Source organism: Haliaeetus albicilla, chromosome 3, assembly GCF_947461875.1.
Source record: "Haliaeetus albicilla chromosome 3, bHalAlb1.1, whole genome shotgun sequence".
Taxonomy (NCBI): Eukaryota; Metazoa; Chordata; class Aves; order Accipitriformes; family Accipitridae; genus Haliaeetus; species Haliaeetus albicilla.
Genome location: NC_091485.1, coordinates 15719796 through 15744541, shown reverse-complemented (window position 1 = coordinate 15744541; position 24746 = coordinate 15719796). Strand labels below are relative to the sequence as shown.

General features: G+C 36.1%; 1 protein-coding gene across 5 annotated transcripts in view; it reads left to right on the top strand.

Annotated features, from left to right (window-relative positions):
- Window positions 1-275: 275 nt before the first annotated feature.
- CCDC102B (coiled-coil domain containing 102B) overlaps window positions 276-24746 on the top strand; it is a 176283-nt gene continuing 151812 nt past the window's right edge. For 4 of the 5 annotated variants that reach the window (XM_069778886.1, XM_069778884.1, XM_069778887.1 and 1 more), the window contains exons 1-3: window positions 276-377; window positions 19869-20489; window positions 22253-22467. In XM_069778886.1, coding sequence (XP_069634987.1) covers window positions 19881-20489; window positions 22253-22467 — 824 coding nt within the window. In that variant the 5' untranslated portion in view covers window positions 276-377; window positions 19869-19880. Of the gene's footprint in view, window positions 378-11377; window positions 11719-19868; window positions 20490-22252; window positions 22468-24746 lie in introns of those variants that run through there. The other variant, XM_069778885.1, reaches the window with a different exon arrangement.

The window sequence follows — 24746 nt, the reverse complement described above, 5'->3', positions numbered from 1 at the left end:
GGTACCTGTGCTTTAACTGCTGTGATTAGAATAATCAATTCAAGCTTATACCTAATATTTGGGGGACTGGGGTCACAATCTTCGGTTTAGAAAGGGAGGGAGAAATAAAAACTGAATAAAACTATACTTAGTGAAAAATATGGCAGAAAGTTTTATTTTGGATAAATTACTTGTGCTTAAAAATGTGGTTCTAGTTTTGATAAAGCCTGACCAATGAGAATCTTGTTCAAGTTACTGTGGAGTGGCCTTAATGCTGTAAATAATCCTGTTGGCCAAGTCCCAGTACTGTGCAGATGAGAAAAGGATGCAGGAAATTCTGTTGTTTACACATGTGTCTGTAACACTGAGAAGCAAGAGGAGCCCAGCAAATCCAGAGGGTAAGGGGTCTTAAGCTTGTGGGTTTACTGTTTAATTCTTGTATTTCTCTTCGGAGACAAAGTATGGGTTACTATCATGCTGATGGTAAGGAAGAAAATAATCTTAAATATCCAGCAAAAGTATTGAAGATCAGAAAACAGATAGTATTTGAAATACATGGCTAAATTAGAACTAGCTAGATTTTTCTCTTCTGTCCTTTTCATTACTATCGGGTAGTACTAATTCTAACACTCCAATAAACATAGCTTGTTTTTCAGATGTAGTAAGATCTTTATTTACCATAACCAAGTAAGTTTTCAAAATTTTCGAAGTGGTAGTTTATTAAATGATTATTTCTTATTTTTGATTTAGAAATCAGTATAAATGCAGAAAGTTGAAAGATTATACTGTTTCAGTACTGAAAACTTTTTTTAAATCATTATGTGAAATGCATCTGCAATAGGATAAACTGGTAAAGCTTTGGTAAATTTTAATCATTATTGGTATTATGAACAGAAGTGTCATGAGAGTAGTTACGAGTTTGCAGCAGTTCATATTGCATTTTTTTGTTAGAAAGCAGTGTTTTCACAGTGTTTCTATTTCCATAAATTCCACTAATGAGTTGTATAATCGTAACTTCCTTCAGAAAATATCTGGTGATAGGATAAGAAAAAAGTGTGTTGTTATATCTATACAATATTATTCTAATGCAATGAAATATAATTTATTGATACTATGATTTGTTGATGCTGGAGAAAGATATTAAGTTTGTCAGTATTTGAAAGGCAAATATCCCAGATAGATCATCCATACAGTCTCATACCATCACCAATGAGAACCAAGGGCCAAATGTCAAGAGTAATATTGATGAGTTTAATAAGTATATTTAACAAATGCTACTAACAGGCCTCCTATGGACTATCGAGATAGCTGCATTTTGTGTGCCTTGGTTGTAATAATCAGTGAGAACTGTGTTGTGAAGCAGACTTTGCTATGAATAATCCGATTGCTAGAAGCCTAGTTTTTGGTTTAGATTACCTATGTTAGAAAATCTTTTTTTTTTTTTTTTTTGAGTTTCTGAATGCAATTCCTTGCATAGTATAATGAAGATAAAAGGATTTTTGTAATATGTTGGGTATCATTAATAGAACTAGTCATATTGCTCTGTCATGAAACCTCCCGCAGAATTCTACAGAAAACTTAGTGAAAAATGTGAAATAAGATGTCTGTCATTTTTATGTATTTGCATGTAGCCGGTTTGGAATTGAGGCCACTCTTTCACCTTAAATATAAGGTTTTAATGTTAACTTTGTGTACATCTGAAAAATAAATCATTAGAACATGAATACTCTAAAGCAGCTGGTAATGAACAGACTTGAAATGCTGTCATTGACTTTAGCACCAAGAGGGGTAAATCTTGGAATCATTTAAAGTGTACAAATTTGATATTCTACTAGTTGACTCTTCTGTGGATTGAAGAGACTAGCAAATGTTACCCACAATAATAATTCCATATTGATAACCATTATTCCACTAGAATCTGCTAAATTTAACAAACAGAAAAATAAAATTTTATGTTCCCAATTGCTTTTCATAAAGCATTCAGAATAAAGAAACATGTCTACTACCACTTTTATTAAACAAGTTTTGTTTTACCCTTTTCCTCTGAAGTATAACTGGCAGGAACATATGGACATTTAAGGCAGTATTCTGTCAGGAAAAACTACTAGTGCAAATTTTAGTTCAACTAGCTATATTTTTGTAGCCTATGAAATATTCTTACAATGAAGTATTTGCTATTTTTTTTAAAATACTGCTTTCTACTTCTTTCTTTTGCCTTTTTTTTCTATATCAAATACTTATACCAGTTACTAATAAATGAAGAAGCCACTACAATAATACAGCTACAGAAAAAAGTATAAGCAGAATTCCAAGGGAAAAGCAATTTTAACATTGACATTCAGGCTACATTAATTGGATCTGTAAACAGGCATATGTAGCATGTTTTCTGAAGTGCGTACTGCAGCTTTTCATTGTTGGGCTTGATTTTGTCCGCTTCTGTCGTGGTTTAACCCCAGCCAGCAACTAAGCACCACGCAGCCACTCACTCACTCCCCCCCATCCAGTGGGATGGGGGAGAAAATCGGGAAAAAGAAGTAAAACTCCTGGGTTGAGATAAGAACGGTTTAATAGAACAGAAAAGAAGAAACTAATAATGATAACACTAATAAAATGACAACAGTAGTAATAAAAGGATTGGAATGCACAAATGATGTGCAGGGCAATTGCTCACCACCCGCCGACCGACACCCAGCCAGTCCCCCAGCGGCGATTCCCCGCCCCCCCCTTCCCAGTTCCTATACTAGATGTGACATCCCATGGTATGGAATACACCATTGGCCAGTTTGGGTCAGGTGCCCTGGCTCTGTCCTGTGCCAACTTCTTGTGCCCTGGCTGGGCATGAGAAGCTGAAAAATCCTTGACTGTAGTCTAAACACCACTGAGCAACAGCTGAAAACATCAGTGTTATCAACATTCTTCACATACTGAACTCAAAACATAGCACTGTACCAGCTACTAGGAAGACAATTAACTCTATCCCAGCTGAAACTCTAAACAACCCACTGAATGCTCCAGCATCAAGAAAAGGAATATAGGGCACCATGGTGCATGCAAGCTTTCCAGGCTGCTGAGTAGACACGTCCTGCTGTCCGTCGCTAACAGTTTTATGAAGGTATTAAAATATTTAAAAAAAAAATCACACAAGCATGAACTTTCCTGTTCCGAGGGTCCTTGTTTGTGCAATGCAAGGTACTTCAGAGAGAGACATGAAATTTGGCTCCCTAGAGGAGGTAGGAAACAGTTCCTTCTATGCCATTTATATACATGTGAAAGGTGCTGTTTCTAATGTCATTATTGTTACTTTAATTGAGAAGGCTGTGGATGTGGTTATGGTGCATTGTGAACTCCATAAACATGACCTATCTTTTAAGTAGTCGCCAGCGAGTCTAAAGGCAATTACCTTTCTGTGATGGAGGTATCCCAAGCAAACTGCATTTGGAAGCAGCAGTTTTAGGGGAAGTCCTATGGAAAACAGATAAGTACTTTATTTTCATTTATATTAAAATATATTTTAGTAAAATGGAGAAAAGGGAAGAAAGAATAACAACAAATCTTTGAGTAATATCGAAATCCTCAATTTAATTTTCTGTGTTTTGTTTTCCTAATGCGGATTGATGTATAACTTGTTTTCTTAGAAATTCTGTGTCCATCCTCTTTAATGACTGTCTGTTCTTTAGCTTTCTTGCTTCTACTTTTCACTTCTTTCTCAGCTTTGAGTCTTCCACTATACATAACTCAGTAAGTTACAATGGTAACTGAAAACTGAACATTAATCTCACAATTTTGTAAGGGCTGCTTTAATGTACAAGATTTTTCCTGCATTCCCAAAATAGGGGATCTTTATTGCAGTTACAGTTATGTCTGGTAACTATATAAGTGATAAAATAGGTAAATTGGCTTCTAAACGACACTTTTATTGTTATTAATAGTCCATTCCATTTGTAGGGACCCTTACTGGGCTTTTCTTTTCCAAGCTGTTAGAAAACCCTTCCCCCCCCGCCCCGTGTCTTTCAATAAGGTATTAACAGGATTGTACAACAGACATTTACTTTTTGTTTAACTGACATCACATGAAGGTGTATCTATATATATAAACTGCATTATCTTGGTATTAATTTCTTGTTAAGGCTGCCAGAAACCATATTCTGCATTCCTTTGGAAAAGCAGGTTTCTAATCAAAGCACACTTTTGCTCATATTCCCTTTGTAGTCTGTACAATAATCTTTCATTGACTGGTTTATTGTGAAAATGATCTTCCCTGAACATCTTGATTATCTGCTCATGGTGATTTGAGTAATCTAGGTCTGACTTACACTGGGTTAAATGGGACAGGTTTTATGCCAAATCCATTCTTATTTAATGTCAATCACATTACTGGAGGAATACCAGGGAGGAAGTTCCATAAAGGCTCTTATTTTGATTTTTTTTTTAAAATGTATTTTCAGGTGACTTGAAGGTTTCTCCATAAATTTTGTAGGTATCCGTGTTGGAAAAAGAATGCCAACTTCCTCTCTGTCTGAAGGACAATATTCAAAAGAAAGTATGCTGAGTAACCATTACTTATACAATTAATTTCTTATCTTCTGGTGGGACTACTCATTGGCCTGCTGTGGGCACTGAGAGAATAAATAGAGGTGCTTCTCTATGCGTTTAAGTGACATCTAGGATGCAAAACATGGTACTTTGTGGATTATTTTGTGACAACTCTAGTAACTGTAGAACCATGGCTTATGTAACGATATGAATTTTTTCTTAAGTACATTTGCCTCAAAGAAGACTCAATGGAGTTGGAGTCATCACAGGACACTATCTTACAGCATTAAATCCCACAAAGGACTCCTTGAACTGTTGAAAGACATAAGCTGGTGTTTAAATGCTAAAATGGTTAGGGACAAGTAAGAATAATTACATATAAATGTCCAAAAAATAATTTTCTTTAAAGAATATTCTTTAAAGACTTAATTATAGAAAAAAATGGCTTCTAAAACTATTCTGACAAAACTGAGTGCATCTCTGCAAAGCAGAGTTGTTAATTCTGATACAACTATATCAAAATAGTTGAACAAGCTAAAGGGACAGGCTCTGACCCAAAGAAAACAAAATATTCATGAGCATTCTTACTTGTCTACTTATGTGGGTGGGAAAATCACTTGTTTCCAGATTAACTCTGAGTAGTGTTTTGAAGAAAAATTGTTTTGTGTCTTAATAAGCATTGGAATGTTTTACACCTTGGTGTGAAACAATGCATTGGATACCTGTGATTAATTTTCCCCATTCCCAGTGTTATGAAATTGCTTGTAAAAGTAGGTCATGTTTTGAATAGAAAAAGATCATAAATGATTTCAACTATAATGACAATATCTCGTATCATAAAGCATATGATTTTAAGATATTGTCAAGAATTTTAAAAAATTGAAGAATCTCTCAGACTATATGCAGGGATTAAAAACTTAACTTTTTCAGGGATATGCCTTTACATCTTCACATACTCAAAACAAAAAAAAAAAGAAACCCCCTCAGTCTTGTTTTGTTAGTGAGCAAAACCAGGCTGTAAATGAAAGTGAAGCTATCCAGTTTAAAGTCACTTTCCACCTGAGTAACACAAAAAGTTGTTAGAAATGTGGTATAAACTATAGAAGATAAACCTGCGATGATACTATACATTTAAGAAACCTCTACTGCTTGGATGGACAGGTTTTAGCATTGTGTCTGACCTAATTAGTGTTCAGTAAAGTGCTCTTCAGAATGGTTAAAGAAGTCCATCTTCAGCTGCCTTTTTCAACTTCCTTTTAAAACTGAAAGGAGCCCAGATGGCCTAATCTGTAGCCCAATATGAAAAATGGAGGCGGGGGGAACCACAAACCCAAACAAAAACACAGATCTTTGAAGTCCTCAGTGCCATTTGGGAGTAGCTGAACATCTTAAATTTTGTCTGTATCCAATAAGAACTCTACAGAGGTACTCACAAAGAGATTAATTTGGCTTTAAAAATAAATAAATAAAACATTAAATAGTAGTAGAATGCTAATGTTAGCAATGGCTGGGAAAGGAATCTAACCATTGAGAACCTGAAATGATACAATGGTCTTTGGTCTGAATAGTGTACTGTAAGCTTATTTGCAAGTAAGCTTTAAATATATATGTTTCAGATATCTTAGACTGATTAACAAACAGCTTGGATGAAAATGAACAGCTGAATGAAATGTCAGTTTTCTTTTCTTCTTTGACTTTAATTTACAACTGGTTTAATGCTTGCAAATTTTAAGACTTCTAAAACCAATTATGACTGACATACTCAAAGGCAGATCTAACCTTGTGGATGATGTGTGTCTTGGTTATTATTCCCATACATTTTCAGAGTCTTCCCTCTTTCTGGAAAGTTCAGAGCAAAGCCGTGAAAGATATTTTTTGTCATGTCAAAGGGCTGTCTGTCAGTATAAGCAAAATAGTGCATGTGTGTACTGGCTGAGCTGCATGTCCTGTATTAACACACTGACAACTCTGATTGTGTGGAGTCTTTTGACATTCTCTGTTATTGACTGACAACTGGTTCTGTCACAACTGAGCGGAGCAACCTGCTACCTGCTTAGCCTACTCATCTCCAGTAAAGGGGCTGTGACACCTTTAGCACTGCTGTTCATTTCAATGTGGGGTAAAAAATGTTTGTCACATTAAATACTCACTGAAACTAACTTACTCTGCTTTCTGTGCAAACAGAAGAGGAAGACTTATGCACTTGATTATTCTTTGCCTCAGCTGTGGAACTGCTGAAAAAAGAGTCAGAAACCATTTTAATGGGATTAAGAGCAAATATCGTTGTGTCTGAAGAACAAGACGCTTACATGTTTTCATAAATTGCACAAAGTGTTCATTTGCATCTTTAGCCATAATTGACTGAACCAATATTAACTAATGTGAACCCTATTACTCCAAAACAATTACCTGCTTCAAGTTTGAGAACAGATTACTGTTGTTCTAAAAAAATCTCTCTATGCTATTCAGGAGATGCCCATTAGATCAGACCGTTAACTGATATGAATTCATTTGTATGAATTACCCTTGTTTAGTTTAAATACATACTGAATTTGGCATGAATTGAAGTTATTATTCAGATTATTATTCATAGGCTGTCTTTCCTAACAATCATACAGAGCATCATTCAGACAATAAAGGTATTCCATGGTAGATTACCAATCTCCACATAGAATCATTGAGATCAGATTAGAACTCTGGTGAGTCAGCTACTTGCTTAGTCTAGAAGTTTACACTGGGTTTTGTAGAACTATTTGTAAGTATGTTACCCTGAAAAGATCTAAAACTTTGACAGTTCTCTTACCCCTAATTACCTAGGAAGTTGACTTTGCCTCTTCTTGATCATATCCTAATAAAAAGTGATAGGCAACCTCAAAGGAGAGCTAGCCAAGCAAACTTGTGTTTCAAAAGCTACAGTTAGTTAGTTAAATTGGGTTAAGCTTGTCTTGGCTTCTGCTTAATACTTAGTTCTGTTGGAGATGTCTGGGAAAGTTGTACATTTCACACTTGCCCCCTGCCCCCCCAGCATGATCTGATTAAACAACTTATTTTTTCAAGTGCAGTGGCTGAGAAATGAGTATCAGTTCTACAGACTCAAATGTATTAAAAATTATGGTTGATATATTGTGAAGGTTTGTAATCAAAACATTCTTGGGGAAATGAAGTTACTGTAAATTATATTTAAAGCAGTACTTCAGAGCTGCTTTTTGCCTTATGGGTTGTAAATGACAACATCTGTATGTACAAATATTTATGTTACCTATATTTAACCCCAAGGATTTGAATACAGCTTCAAATACATGCGAAGAAACATCAGCTTGTCAATGTAAAAGATCTTGGAAGATACTGCAATGATACATAATGACTTGTGTTAACCATTAGACCTAAATCACAATGAGTATATAATACTGATTCTTATCTTGAAGAAGTAGTATCCAAACTGCTTAGAGTTTATTGAAAGTGGCAGCCAAAAAAGGAGAAAAACAAAAAAAGAGTAGAATGTTTAGTCTTTAAATTTATTGTGATCTGTGACTACCTTCCAAGTTGTCTTCTTTATGAATGTGTATGTGTACAGTATGTACATAACCTGTATAATATTATATAAAATATAGTCATGTGTTTAAAAAGAAATTGAAACAGTGAAGAGGATTTTACTTTAAAATGGAGATTTAGACATGGGGAGAAAATGGTAAAAGGAAAAGCAGTATGTAGGACCACAGAGAAGTGGACCAAGTTCTCTTCTGGTGCACCCTTTCATAAACAGAATTACAGCATTTCATTTTGAGCAGGAACTTCTAAGACCACAATTGGCAAAAACAATGTAAGATATGCTGTGAAAGAATTCTTGTCCTTAGTTACTGCTTTTAATTGTTGGAACCTTATGTCTTACTGTAACTTAAAAGACCAAAATCTCTTTTACCTAGGTGTGCTTTTGTTCTGTGGAAAGAAAAAAAAAATGCTCTGTTCTTAAAAGCTTTTAGCCATGCTGGTTTGACTGCTGCTGTGGTCAAATTCTCCTATTGGCACAGAAAATTTCCACTGTAGTTTACAGAAGCTATTCACACATTGAGAGAAATATATTATCTCATGGTTACAGGAATCACAGTAAAGTTAATAGTTTCCATAAAAGCATGAGTCCAAATATGAAATTTTGTGGAACTTTATGGAGTATTAAATATTTCCTGCAAGTTGCTAATTGTTACTGTTACAGATATATCTGTTTCTGGATTATTTCCACCTGTGCTTAGAATTGACTTTCAGCCTGGGAAGTATCTGGGAATGCTTGATTTTCTCGTGCACCACTTTTTTCACACACAGTGCTCTGAATAGTCACGGTTTCTGTTGGCAGAACAGGTTTATGGGGATAAAGTCAAGGTTTATACACGTTCTTTTTTCTTGTGCCTTACAGCTGTGCCTTTCCACATTGCTGTATCAGTGCCCACCCCAGAGTGGAAATAAGACTATTAGTTTGCTTCTAATTCAATTAGCTTAGAAAGTGATGAAGAGAGACAGAAGAAAATTGTGTGGCATCTTATCTCTATAAGAAGCCAAGTGCATCCTTGAGAATAGTAAGTATTAGGCATGCACCATAGCTCTTTTCTCAGAAAGGAAGAGAAATATCTAAAGATGAAAAAGGGTAATCTTTCATAGGGATTTGTCTTCCAGATTTTAACAATCTGGCTACCCCTCCACCACAAGAAAAAGCTAGTTATGTGAAATATAATGTAACAGTCCTTATTTTCCGAGTAGTTCTGTACTGTGGTATTTATTTGGATTTAACTTTCTTAAAATTTTTCTCATACTTAACTAATTAAATCTCTGGGTTTGCATATATTCAGTGTTTGTCTTGCTAGGTGCTGCCTGGTTCTAAATTAGCCAAGTATTAAATTGTTCCAAACTTCAAATACTTAAACTCATTTACAGATTCAAGCATTGTCTGGTGTGTGAGGAGTAGATGTACTTTTGAGTGTCTCTTGCTTTCTGCAAACTTATTTTAAGAACAAACCTTTTCTTTGTATATCAGCATTTCTATTCTATCTCCTGGAAACAAGAAGCAGAGACTTGTGATAAATCAAGTAGAAAAGTTAGCCAGTTGAATTGTATGTTGTTAATACACAATCAGGTTTCATATCAAGATATTTTAAAACTGCATTTCTTTCTAGAATATTTGTGTTTGATGCATGGATGAGAGTGTGTAGACCGTGGTATCTATTACAGAAGCAATATAAATATAATCCCATAAAATTATCCAGTTCTTAGCAAATTAGAGATTTTCAAGAGTGGATTGTAGCAGTCTTAAATATGTAAGTGTTAACTGTAGCATGCTTTGTGGCTTTTTTTATTTGGTTTTGTGTTGTTTTTTTAGTTTGGAATGGAAGCAATAAAATTCCAAGAAAACACATTACTCCCCTTGAACCATAAGATAAATTGGCAGGTGTTTTGAAGCAGATAGTCTGGGTTTACCTTTCAATTGTTATAGAGAAAATGGATTAAATGGGAATGTAGTTAAGAGAAAATCTTTCCCATATGTCACTGAAGTCTTAAGGAGACACAACGTGTTTATTTTTTCTGTAACTCTGTGAGGGAATTCTGATGCTAACATGTATAATAGAATATCAAGATTTTGCTATTTAGAAGTATGTAAATAACATATCATTACTTATAATATGCAACATTGAAAACAAAATGCCTTCCCCCACCCCCCATAATCTGCTGGTGTTTTTTAAAAGTTCAAGAATAAAGTTGGTTAGAACAAAGTTCTGGAGCATGAATATGTTCACATGAAAATCATAACTCGAAGTATTCCTATATTCTTCCTATTAAATGTTATTTACATTCTAAAATTACTTGATTTTTAAAAAGAAATTAGCTGGAAGAGTTGCAGAAGTAAAAAACGTGGATATACCATACGGTTCTTGACAACAATCCAGAACTGCTGCTTCTAAGGCAGTGTTGTCACAAAATGGGCCTATTATGACAGTTCTCTCTACTTACATGGTGTTTTGTGAACCATTTGGCTAAAAGTTACATATTCAGAGGTTCAAAATTTGTGGTCTTGATTTTTTTTTTTTTTTCCCCTCCTGTTTCCTGGCTGTTATGGTAATTTTATTAAAACTGGGAGAAGCAGGCAAGCACAGCTCCTCAGAAATCACACTGCTCAGAGAATGATGGAACGGCTGAGGTTAGACTGGACCTCTAGAGATCATAGAATCCAGCCCCCCTACCCAGAGCAGATTACTCAGGACTTCTGTATAGCATGCCTTTGTTTCAAAAGAACTGCTGTTAGACTAGAGATTTTATTTTCTCTAAAATGGGCAGGACCACTTCCACTTGGAATTGTAAATCTTATTTCAAAGGATTTGAGTAGGTTATGGGGAAAGATAGCAAATGAGGATAAACTGGCAATGTGACTGGTGTGGCCAGCCTGAGGGCCACTCAGGGCTACTTAATGTTTCTTTTCATGAAGTTATAAATATATATATATATATACACACATGTAAAATTTTACCCTACATATCTTCATGTGAATTCTGAAAACCTTCAGGAGAAGCAAGCTACTAATAACAATAGAAAGAATTCCTCCTCTCGAGTCAGAGAATTTTTGTTTCTTACCATGAATACCGGAATATTGAGGAGCAGTATACTTTATATTGTTGTACAGTGTAAAATGATTATTTCAGCGTTACAGTGATTGTTTTATTTTCCTTTGGTTTTTGGATAATCCTGTCTTGCTTCTGACTAAATCAGAAAAAGATTCAGCTGTTTCCCAAGTACTCCTTTCACTTAAATCCCTCTGTGGTTTATAGCCTTTCAGTCACTATCTTTAATGTGCTTGTCCTTTAACTTTTCTCCTGGGAATTTAGCTATACATGGACTGCTAATATAATAATACACTTTCTGAGGGTACTTCAGAAACACCTTGTCTGTCACAATATTTTATATGGTAGTAAAATGCAATTTTCCCTGCAGAGCTACCATTTTTCTGAAGTTACTTTCTGGTTTTGAACTTTTTTAGGCTTGATAGAGTAGTTAACAAAATTTGTTTCTGTTTTTTTTTCAGTAGAAGGCCAAGCTGAAACTTGGGTCTCTCTCTCTATTTTTTTTTTTGCCTTCTTTCTCTCTGTCATATTATTCCCTCTCATCATCTAGTGGTGATCAACTTGGAAGTGGGATCTGACTCCAGTTTTGCACAGTTTCTACTAATAAGTACATACTTATATTTGGTCCTACTCCTTTTACTGCCTCTGGAATTTTTTTAACCTCTCCTGAGATTAAATTTATCAATTTATTTTCAAGGCAAGGGTGTTTATACCATAAGGAAGTAATGAGGAAAACAGTGATATTCAGTTTTCCCAAGACTTTATATTGGGCCAGACCTATAGGAAATGTATGAGACTTTACTCAGTACTTCTGCCTTTACTCCTTCTCAGCCAGTCTAAAAATTTTGGGTATATTTTCCCTCAGTTTTATCTTTAGGGTTGATTTTGGGGGGTTTTGGTTGTGGGGGTTTTTTTTGGGGGGGGGGGGATAGGGGTGATAAAACATTGAGTTTTAATCCTGTCCTTCAAGAACTTTGAAAATTAAGGAACTTTGCAATTAAGTTTTAGGCCTGACATTGCCTTATACTTCTAAAGTTTAGGCTGAGGGTAGGTTACAGAAGGAAGATAAGGTTGCATAATTTTTATCTGATGTGTCAGGACATTAATGAATTGTGTCCATGATTTCATTTGATCTCAAAGACACACTTAACAAACCATACTTTCTAAACTGATGCAGTGAGAAAACCTGTTTCTTTCAAGTACTTTACGGATTTCATAACTGAACAAAAAAACCCCAACAAACTTACAAACCCACAAATGTTTCTCTTTGTGAAGAGAAACATAACTTTATATTTTATGGCTTTCATAGCATAAGTGCTTTTAGTTACTGGACATAAGTAGTAAATAAAGCAGGTTTTGGAAATAAATTAGATTTGTATTGATATTTTGATATTAGAAGGAATGTAGCTAGAGAAGTGTAAGCATGGAAGAAAAATGATAATGTAACTCCTAACAGGAAGTAAATAATTTGCATTGTTTGTCTCTTCAGGACATTTTTTGGCTGATTTTTAGCGATGACACATGTAAGGAATATAATGTTTGGAAACAACTTTAAAATATACCATATGGTTTAATATTGTTGTGTTTTATAGCTGTAGAAAAAAACCCCCAGAATTCTCATTGGCTGTGCACTGAAAAGTCTTGAAATCACCATCTTCTAATTTTCAGTTCTAAAATGCCAGTTTTCTTGACTTGCTAACAGAGATCATGATCAGACCCAGACTGTGGAAGTATGATAATCTACATATGTTGTTATGGTCTGTTTGGATCTCTCAAATTTACAGCACAATGCACTCTGTAAATTAAACTTTATTTTATGAGCTCATTTACAAACAAAAAAACAAACAACAAAAAAACCCCCACCACCCAAAAAACCCTCCCCTCCAAAAAAATCCTGCCCCCCCCCCAAACATATAAAGACATCAAACAATGGCTGAATCATCTTTATACAGACTAGTCCAACACGTGAATTCACTAATTCATTATTTCATTAATTCATGAACTCTCTAACTCACAAGTTCTCTAATTTGTAACTTGTCTGAGCAAAATAGTTACCGAGCTGTTGGTGAGTGTGGTCGTTCTTTATCCTCCAACATGGTGTGGGTGTCCCCCGTATCGCACTGGCAAGCACGAAAGCCTCAGCAATCTGGCTGCTGTTGGATCTGCTTCAAAAACTTTAGGGGTAAGCTGAGGTATTTAAACTTTTCAGCTCAGAAGTTTGGTCTATAGCATTTCCATGAGTGAGCGGATTCTGAAGAAACTGCCAGGCAGTTACTTTGCAAAAATGCAGAGGTGATGGCTGCAGGTGACATCAGCCCCCATCTCTGCCCGTCCACTCTGTCCTATGTATGTGTTGCTCTTGCTTTGACCTAATGGTGCTGGTCCCAGCATATATCAGGCTTTAGCATGAGCTGTGTGTTCGTTGTTACCGTATTTTTACTTCTCTTTCCTCTAAACATTTTCCAGGTCATTCTGGTTACCCTAGCTTCAGTTTCTCCTAATACTGACGACTTGTTTGCTAGGGTTTCAGTATCAAATTAATTCAATTCTTATACCAATTTTACCCAAAAGAGTTTGAACAATATCTCTTTTAGTTCTATGTCCTATTGGTCTATAACTTTGTAGCCAAACTTTGTAGCCACAAGTCATAGAGATGATCACTGTAATCAGTACAAGTCTTATTCCATGCAGGAGTGTATATACCAGTTAAGTTCAAAAGTACATTCATTGTCATTAATTTTGAAGCTATAATCATAGGCTCTTGTCCATCGTGCAATTGCATTAATTGAAGGGTACTTTTATTAAGAAGTTGTCTGGATTTTTTTTTAAGATACACAATCAGGAACAAATGGTATCTTAATTTTGTCCTTTTGCTTGTCCAGTGATTATTAGGAGTGTTTATGAAAAAAGTGCCATGTGTTATTTTCTCATTGTGTACAGTTAGTGTAAGTATTGTGGACCACTAATGTATGACTACCTGCCTTACATGTCTGTAGTACCCATTTCACTCTGTCACAACCATGTACAGCTTCACATCTAGTGACACCACATATAGTTAAATTCAGGTTAACTTTAGACCTTAGGGTTAATGTACCATTATCACCTAATGTCAGTACTTGTCCTTGTGGTATTACAGATGGCATTAGGCCTGTAACTAGTTTTAAAGGTGGGTTATGACTGATCTGCAATACTTGAGTTGTTCCACGGGCAATGTTAAAAGGCAGAACCTGTTAGGGACAAGTTTTGTGTATGTGTTCCAGTTATCAGTGTTGCTACGGTGATGTGGTAAGCCCACATATTCTGCAAAAGAAGACACTCAGGTCTTGGACATAATCCAAACCTCAGTTATTGTTAACTCATTCCCCTTAGTGTCTACAGCATCCCGTACTCCTTTTTTCATTGTCAAAGGGGAGTCACCCAGATAACCCCTGAGGTGGATGCTTAACTGCAATCTCATTTTATGGACTTCAGGAGGGTTTTACTTTCATTTTAACAGGGATTTTGGGCAGCTACTCATGAATCCCTTATCTTTGGTACTTCCCATGGGGGTTTGTCTTTTGTGTAGCCAACTTGCAAGTTCTCACAGATAGGATCCCCACTTAGAGTATTAATAGATTCACTCTTGTGTAGCTGCTGGCTTAATAATCTATTCCATCAGTCTACCGTTCCTTTACTTTGAGGTAGATACAGTGGGTGGAAAATCCATTGTACAATATTTGAACCACACCAAGCTTGTACTACTTTGTTCTTAAAATTTTATTACAAGATTGTATTTCTCTGGGTAAGGGAAAAGTAGCAAACCACTCACTTAAAGCAGCAACAGTTGTGAGACCAGTAGTACCTTAGACAGGGTGCGCATTCCCTGTACCACTATTTCTACTTCTGTAAGGATCTCTTTCCGCTCTCCAGGTGTGCATTCTAAGGGATCAGTATAATCTACATGCAAAGTTTCCCAAATTAGTTTACCTTCCCTGAAGTTGGTAAAATGATGGTGATGTGCTGTACCATTGTTTGTCAAAAATGGCATGAATCTACCATGTGTTTTGCCAGAGCTTTTGCCACCATGCATCCTCTCCTCACAGCCTGTTGAAATAAATCATATGTTCCAGTGTGTCCACGCCATCCCTGTAACCAGGTACTCATTCTGTCTCAGAGTTTTGTGCTCCTTTTATTCTAGCCAAATGATCAGCTACCTGACTCCGTGTTGCCTCAGGATTTTTAGGGTTTTGGTGACTAGATACATGTTCTGTGGATGTGTTCTTAGACTGAGCTATATCGTAAATCATTTTCCAGTGTGGTGGTTTTTCCCCCATGCATTTCTACTATTTACTTGCCAATATTTTTCCCGATCTAGCCACCGGGTGGAACCCCTAAGGGTAACGGCTTACTAGTTAAAATCAGTTTTACAATAGAAATAGGCACCCATAATTTGGTGTCCTTTTCTCCAGTTGATGGCTTGGTAGTTAGCAGCCCCTTGTAAACAGTCTTCAGGGAGCTTTCAGTAAAGAGTTCTCAGGGAGTGGCAGTCAGTCATTCTTCCCATAATGTGCTCATCACCCCTGCCCACCTTCACTAAGCCTTCTTCCTCTATAGGATGTTTTGGGTTTGTGTGGTGGGGTTTTGGTAGTGGGGGAGGGACTGCAGGAGTGGCTCCTGTGAGAAGCTGCTGGAAGCTTCCCCGGCTCCAAGTCGGACCCGCCGCTGGCCCAGGCCGAGCCCCTCAGCGACGGCGGTAGCGCCTCTGGGAGAACAGATTTCGGAAGGGGAACCTGCAGGGAGTGGGGGGAGTGGGATGTGAGAGGAACCCCTCTGCAGACACCGAGGTCAGTGAGGAAGGAGGGGATGCCCCTGCAGCTCATGGAGGTGAGCGGGGGAGCAGATGCCCACCTGCAGTCTGTGGAGGACCCCACAACAGAGCAGGTGAATGCCCCTGAAGATGGCTGTGACTCCTTGGGAAAGCCCACACTGGAGCAGCCTTTAACTGAAGGAGTGCAGCCCATGGAAAGCACCCATGCCGGAGAAGTTCATGAAGGACTGTCTCCTGTGGGAGGGACCCCGCGCTGGAGCAGGGGAAGAGTGAGGAGTCCTCCTCCTGAGGAGGAAGGAGCGGAAGAGGCAACATGTGGGCATGGATGATGGTTGCACTCAATGATCTTGAAGGTCTTTTTGCACCTAAATGATTCTATGATTGTATGGGATGAACTGATCCCAACCCCCATTCCCCGTCACTCTGCACCACTGGGGGGAAGGAGGGAGAGGAAACTGGGAGTGGAGTTGAGCTGGGAAGGAGGGAGGGGTGGGGGGAAGAGGTTTTTAATATTTGATTTTATTTCTCATTAACCTACTCTGATTGGCAATAAATTAATTTTTTTTTTCCCTAAGCTGAGCCTGTCTTTTGCCCGTGACCATAAGCAGTGAGTGATCCCTCCCTGTCCTTGTATTGACCCACAAGCATTTCTTTACATTTTCTCCTCCCCATCCCACCGAGGGGGGGTGGGGAGGGAGCAGTGAGTGAGAGGCTTTGTGGTGCTTTGTTACCAGCTGGGCTTAAACCAGGACATAGGGGTCTGCTGAGTGAAGAACTAGCTGCAGCAATATGGGAAGTTCTGACTTTCCAGTAGCACTTACAAAAGTGCTTACCAAAAAATTGTTCATATTGTCCTATTACATTGGTAGATGATACAAAAGAAGAATTAACTGGCTTAATCTGAAGCAGACATTTTCTGTAAAGACATAGAATCCCTTTAAAAAAAAAAGTTTGGCTGAGGTCCTCATAATTAAGAGGCATGTAAGTAAGGATTAAGTCATGCAATTAGTAAAAGGGTGTTGAAATATTATGCTCAAGTTGCTGACCTAGCTACTGAACTCACTGGAAAAACTGAGTTTAGTCAGCAGGTATTAACATGGGGGAAGTGTAGTAAATCTCTCCTGGTGATTTTGTTAATTGTGCCAGCAAGGGTTAATACATTTCTCTTTGCCCATAACAGTTATAGCCTGCAATAATAAATCAAGAGCTCTTCTTTTTCTTACTAGTGTTTGTGACCATTAGGTAAATAAATAAAGGTTACAAAGTAATGAAATGTGGTTCAGACCTATATTCCTTGTAGTGTTTGCCAAATGTTTGCACCTGTTTTTTTCTCTGAGAACTGTCAATTCTCCCTCTTGTGCTGTCTCCACCTGCCTCACGATACAATGAATATTGCTTCCTATATTTTGTGCATACTTACTTTAGATTATTCAGTTAAGAAAAGCTACTCTTAAAGAGATTCTGTGTTCGTTCTCATTCCTGAATTGTAAAGAGTGGAACTATCAGGTTTCACTGGACAGAAAATCTCCACTTTCATCCAGTTTTCTAACTTTATCTTATCTTTCCTTCCAATTATCTATTAGGTAATTATGCTCACAGAGCTCCATATGCTGTGAAAGCTAGTCTGCTTCTGCAAACTCAAGCTAGCAAATTTAAAACTAGCTGCAGACAGTGGGGTTTTTTTGTCAATTTTCAGACTTGTGAAATTTCTGTTGTTTAGAGGTCTGTGTCAAACAATATTAACACATAGCTTTCTTCTCTTAGTTATCTTTGACATACACCTTAGAAATTATTCTTATTCCTCCCTGGAACAGATTGGTAATGCTTTATAGATGAGAGTTTTCAAATTTCAGTGTAGATCTGTGATGTTTTACAGTGAATTACTTTTCTATGTCTAGCTGGGAATGCTGCATCTGTTTAATCTGATTATTTCACTAGTTTTACTAAGAGGTAAAACTAACTAATCAAGAACATGCAGATACATGTGTGAGAAAGGAGAGGCTATCTTTTCAACAGCAGTGCATTTGTGCTGGGTTACACTGGTCATAAAATTACAGCAATTGTGCAAAGCAGAAAGTCCTGCTTTCATTAATGCCAATGGCAAAACACCCTTTTACTTCAGTTAAACCAGGGCTGTATGCAGAAGACCTGTGTATATTTCACTATAAAATGAAATGGAAATTCAACAAAGTAAAAACAGTAGTGTGATTAATGTTTTTCTTGAGGATGTTATTAAATTAATAAAATCAGAATAAGTCATGAATCATGCTTCCCACATTCTACATACTCATGTTGTCTCTTGTGTTAAAAGTAATGTTAAATTATAAGGTATTTATAGTGAGCACCTTGCTCACTGAACAAAAAAAAAAATCTAAAAGACTTCAAAGAAACATAGCATTTTTGTACACTTCACTTGTTTTTCATAAGTGATAAAACTGCTAAGATAAATTGCGTGGAAAAAAATCCCATGGATGAAGTAGAGCTCTGAAAAGCCTTCAGTGGATCATGGGCTCTAGTTAGCTTTCATTCTTGTTATTTTTTGAGAATTTGGCTTCACTACTTCCTTTGTGCTTCCATGCTATTTGATTGTCTGCATTGTGTACAAAGGGGACAGAGTGACACAATCTGGCTGCAAGCAATGAAATTTTTGTGCATATAGCAGGGTGAAAACAGACTACCTGACCAAAGAAAGTTTGCATGGATTTCTACATAGTGAAACACCCAGATATTTCAAAGATGTATTTTCAGTACAACAATTATGGATTCAGGTGTGAACCCTTCAGTGCTGTCTTTTATTTGAAAAGAAAACCATTTGCACACCTAGCAGTAACAACATTTCATTCTTTGAGCAGTGCTTCTCAATAACTCTTTCAAACGGTAAATTATCCTCATTTTACAGGTGGAAATGTAAGCATGTATTGATGACTTGCTATTTGGCTTCTGCTAAAGAGGAGACCAAAGACAAGGTCTATTGTGCTTGTCGTTAACATACTGTATCTACTTCATCAATGTTTAAGATTATTCATGGTCAGATATCAGTTAAATGATATTTTTTACCAATATAAATATAATGTGTGTTCGTAGGTATCAGTTTGTCTTCAGGAAGTTACACTAGCTGCTGAACAAAAGTGCTGCTCAGTGGTGCAGTTCTAGCTGCTTTCCTTAAGGATTTTTGTTGTTGTTTTGTTTGGTTGGTTTTTTGTTTCTTTTGCTTTGGTTCATTTTGGTTTTTTTGTTCTTCTCTTTTTTTCCTCCTAAGACATTATCCCACAGACTTGACAAGAATGTTCTCAGTTTATTCAACCTGTTCTACAAGTCCCTATTTATTTGACTTACATTTTAAGCACTAATAAGAAAAATTACAGGGATGATTCTACAAACCAGATCTTGAATGGTTTTGCAGGTTTTTATCATTTTGCAATTTGGTGGGGTTTTCTTCTTCTTAAATTAAGCAATTATATTAAAAAAAAAAAAATCCTCTTTGCTGAAGACCTTACTTGAAGATTAAAGAACAAATAATTCTTCAATAGTAAAAAAATCTCCTTTGACTATCTTCCAGTTTAAAAATGTCCTCTTTTCACCTGAAATAAGTTTAATTTAGAGGTCTATGGAAAAATCAAAACCTTGGGCAAGCATAATGTGTGTTATTAGGTGACATCTATAGTACTTTGTTGAAAGAAGTGTGTTTCAAAAATTTTTGAGAGCACTATGACTATTTAATGACACTTAACAATTCCTATCAAGTAATAGGTATGTCTGTTTATGCTGTACTTAAAGTATTACATAAAATATATTTTAATAGCTATTTCTTGTTGATGAATCACATTTCTAAAACATCGACAGCCTTATTAAGATTATCTCATTATTATAGCAGTAAAATAAACTACTGTTTGAGGTTATTCATATAATTTAATTGAGGGAAGGTAAATCATTGTCTCTGTCTTTTTTAGGATTGAAATTAGATGATGAATCAAAACATGAATTTAGGCTCTGTTCAGGAACTAATGGAAGAGACACAGCTTTTTGAGACCCAACCAAGACAACCTTATAAATTAGCTGGAGATTGTCAACCAGGTGGCCATCTCTGTAATTTAAATCTGCCATCTCAAAGTTTCTACCCATATTCATCTCATTATCCATATATGCATATGAATTACAGCAGCGATTGGGAAATTTTTGAAGCAGTAAAAATTCGGGAACTGGAAGAAGTCAAAGACAGAGCAGCCCAAATGGAGAAGACCATGCGCTGGTGGTCTGATTGTACTGCTAACTGGAGGGAGAAATGGAGCAAAGTTAGAGGAGAAAGAAATAAAGCCCAAGAGGAAGCAAGACAATTGAGAATCAAATTAGACAGTGTTGTAAAAGAACTGAGTATGCTTAAAAAAATAAATCAAGATTTAGTGAGTGAGAAGGAAAACTTGGAAAATGTACCTGCTTGGAAAACAGAATTCAGTTGCTCAGAAATATCTTCTATTAAAAAAGACCTAAACCAGTTAACATTTCTGGAACAAGAACCTGTGAAAGAACTGAGCAAACCCAAGAAGATTCCTGGGGCAGAAGGTATAAAGAAGGTAAAGAATGGGGAATTTTTTTAGTTCATGAAAATGTGGGAAGTTATGGATGTGTATCTAGAAATTAGATTTTTTAAGGATTTTAACCAAAACACTACCTGATCCATTCAATAGCAAAACCACTTTTTTCACTCATCTAATATTCCTAATATAGAGAAATACAGAAAATAATTCATATCCTTCAACTATGGCTAAACATTTAAGTAACAGAGGCAGACTATTATATCCAATAACTTGGAGTATTGTTCTGACTCTGTCATATTTTAAGGTAACAGATTACCTCTGTTATCTGAATTCTCCGTGTTTTGTATACTACTCTTCAGCAAAGTCGCAAGGGTTTTTTGTTGGTAAGGAAAGCAATTAAGCTGTTACACAGAAATAAACAATCAAGTATGGACATGGTTTAAAACAGCTCCTAGTTCTGTACAAAAGAACTAGTTACATTGATCAAAATGGAACTATTTCCCCACGTTTTACCATTTTTAATTCTGTGCCTTGGCATGCATTAAGTAGTCTTCATAGACAGCACCATGTAAAAACTATATTTGTTATTTGTCTGATAGATAGCAGTCATTGTAGATGTAGGAAATGTTTTTCTACATTTTAGGAAAACACATAGGAAATTTTTTACTTCAGTTCAATGGAAATTCTCAGGATCTTAGGTCTGAATGTATTATGTTTAAAATTTTCACTCACTCTGTAATGCACATGTATTACATTATTTTCCTGTGAATTCTGGAAAAAAAAAAAAAATGCCACAGTGTTAGTATTAAGAATAAATTTGCTCCCAAAATGCATGCCTTTCATATTTTTGGGCAGAGAAATGGGCCATAGGAAGGCAATGACACAAAATATATTTTAACTGTTTCTCTTTCTGCTTAGTATAAAATAATGCACTACTTGAAAACTGAAACTTTATATGTGAATGGCAAACAGTCTTACCTTCTCAGCAGCTTCTAGTATTTTCTGATGTAGATTTCAGGCATTCTTTTAAAAACTTGAGCAGAGTAGTATGAAATAGGACTGCTGGTAATCTGCTAAAATGATATTAGCTTTTAAACACAATTTGTCAGAAGTGATAAAACTTAAATGCATTTCTAAAGGAAACTATGGTTTATAAGAGATGTTCAGTCTTCCTAATAAATATGTATTTTATTTTTTAATTATTTTTTTCTAATTGTTATTAGTTTTGCTTATGTTTTTTATGCAAAACATGTATCTTCAAAAAAAGATATTATAGTGCTTTTAGTTTCTGAATGGGATCCAGACTGATATGTTATGCAGGTAACTTTGCTCCTTATACAAAGGGAGCTGCTCCTTATAAGTCCATCACTTGCTTCAATGATTTACATTAGAATTTTAAGAGTTCTTAATGTAAAGTTTCTCAATATATTATTTGTACGCATAAATTGCATTCCTGGTTTTGTTAGTTCCAGCATTCTGTCTTCACCATAGTTATAGCCAACTAATGATAACTGGAATCTATTTCTTTAGTAAAGATACATTAGAAATATTTTGAATATGAAACTTGTCATAACGGAAGGTGTGACATGTCACAAAATGACAGTGATCCAGCTACAATGACTTTTTTTGCGCATTTTATCCATATACAGTGCAACTGTATGAGATGTTACTTGTTGCCTTTTATCTCCTACATGAATTAAATGTCTGGAAGAAAGAGGCTTGATATGCCCTGCAGAATTTATGTTAGACTTTTCCCTTCATTTATGTTTTTCTCAGATGTTGTATTTTTGTTTTCTTAGGATGTAGAGATAATCAAAGGTCGAAGTAATTACAATAAAAAAATCACTCCAAAGCCTCCTGATTCCTTTCCCCATGGAGTTCTCAGCATCTGTTTGGAGGAACCTAAAAAAAGTTTGGACAGTACAACTAAGACAACAGAGAATGATTTAATACATGTTTCGGTCTCGCATTTGCATTTGGCTGAGATGCAGAAAATCTTGCAGAAGGAAAGAGAGTAAGTGCAAAATACATCCTACTGGGGAAATCTCTATTAAAAATTGAGGTTTTTAAGACACTTTCTAAAATAGTTATGGTGATATTTGCATTTATAGCTCATATGTTCTCATTTCTAAGCTTTATGAATTGCTATTTACAAGGCTTTGATAAGAATTTAGAAAGAAAATTCAGCATAGCGTGTTTGTTGTTTTCCTTGGCTTGTCTGTCACTTAAGTGCTTTATACAGAACAGTTTAGGATGTACAGTTAATTAAAAAATTATACTTACTAGCAATTTGGTATCAGTGTAGTGGTATCTATGTTATGCTCAGTTATTGGAGTGCTTTGTGCATAATAACAAATTTTCAAATACTCTACCAGCAGACTTTGAAAGGGTCCAACTGCAGAATGACTAAGGCTGGTTTTGAATTAAAAGTACATAAATACAGCTGTAAAATGTTGGTAATCTTAACCTCTTCACTTCTAGTAAGGTCTATGTCAAAAGCAGATAACAGAGAGAGAATAACAGACTTAGTGTATGCTTATTTTGTCATATTAAATTTACCTCGCATAAATACTAAGTGTGCATTTTGGTGGCCTAAAAGAAGTCATATGTTGATTACACACTACATGCTAGCATGTGAGTCTGTGTTGGTAGGAATTCCTTGATGTTTTGTATAGATAATCAGTACTGAGCAAGATTGAATCACACTAAAAAAGGCTTTCCAAGGATACATGCAGTATGTGATGTATGATGGATGTAGTAGGAGACTTCAGGTACTATGTGACTGTAACTTCAAAATCAGGTGAAGTTCATTAGAAAATAAAAAGAAAGAAAATTCCCCCTCCATTGCAAATACATTCAACAGTTTCAGTTCAGAGAGTCTATGATGGTAAGCTATGATGAAGAATTTCTTTCCTGTCACGTTGGTTTTGGTTGGTTTTTTTTCCCACAATCGTCCTGTAGATAGTACACGTCTGAGTTTAAAAAAAAAAAATTAAAAAAAAAAATCAATGTAAATAAATCCTTTAAATTCCTTACTACTACTTACTGTGTTTTGTTATATGAATTACCTGTAGAAGACAGGTAATAAAGTATTATGTATTTGAATCATATTGCAGCAGATGACCAGAAGCATGTTCTATCTCATTAAAAGGATTTAGGTTTTTTGTGGAAACAAAAATACCAGAATGCCTAACTATTCCAGCTTGTCATGATATTTATATATGTGACTTAAGAGACTGATGCCTCACATATGCCTTTACTTCTGGTTGAATTATTTAGGGTCCTAGGTACTTAATTTTTCAACAGCAATCACAGTATACATGCATGCATATATAAAACTTCCCTTTTAGAAAGGGCATAATTTTTCAACTCTTATTTTTTAATCACTTCTTAGACAAAATTTTAATAAACACTGGTTCTACCTCCTGGTTTTGGTTTGTTTGTTCACATGCCTCTCTACCTAATTTGTAACTATACTTCAGAGTGAGATTTTGCCATTTATGCCTGGATATATACTGACTGCGGTATACACTAATAAATCTACTGGCACACGGTAAGAACTGGGGAATGTCTACACCATGCAACATATGGCAGTGCCAGCCTCAGGCAGCAAACGCTCACAGAGCAGCGATTTTCACATAACAGTGGGCATTGGTGTAACAACTCCCTCTCTAGGTCACTTCAGGCAACTTTTCCCGTGTGCAAAGATGTTCTGTAAGCAGAATATATAAAGCTTAGAAGTATGAAACAATTATTTTTGGCAATGCACACAATAAATAGCTAGGAATAATGTTACTAGGATAAGTATTAACATAGTCACCAGTCTCTTGAGACACGCTATGAGTCTTTGTTGGGCAGGCTGTCATCTGCCAGCTCAGAAAGGGTTGGTCTCTACTGCTTAGTGGAATTGGCTGATTTTGCTGAGTTTCCGTCTTCAGATTTCCAGCTTTTCCTCTTAGGTTTTATACTTGTTTGTGTCAGTATTTTTGCTCCTGGATCCTGGAGCTGCTAATAATGACTATCTTAACAATCTCACCCCTGTTTGCATTTTTACTTTTTTTTATCTTGCATGTCTCTAGCTTAAGTACTTTCTCACAGCTTTCTCCTCACAACTTAGCAATTTTCTCAGTAAACTTAAGCCAAGGACTTACAGCTGTGCTGCATCAAAAGCAAGCTTGGATCTCAGACAGCTTGAACCCCAAGGCCAAAGGTTACTTTGGCAGTCAGTATGATCTTACTCATACAGCACAGGACTTCTCAGCAGAGTTTTCTCATTTACATGCAGTACTCCCA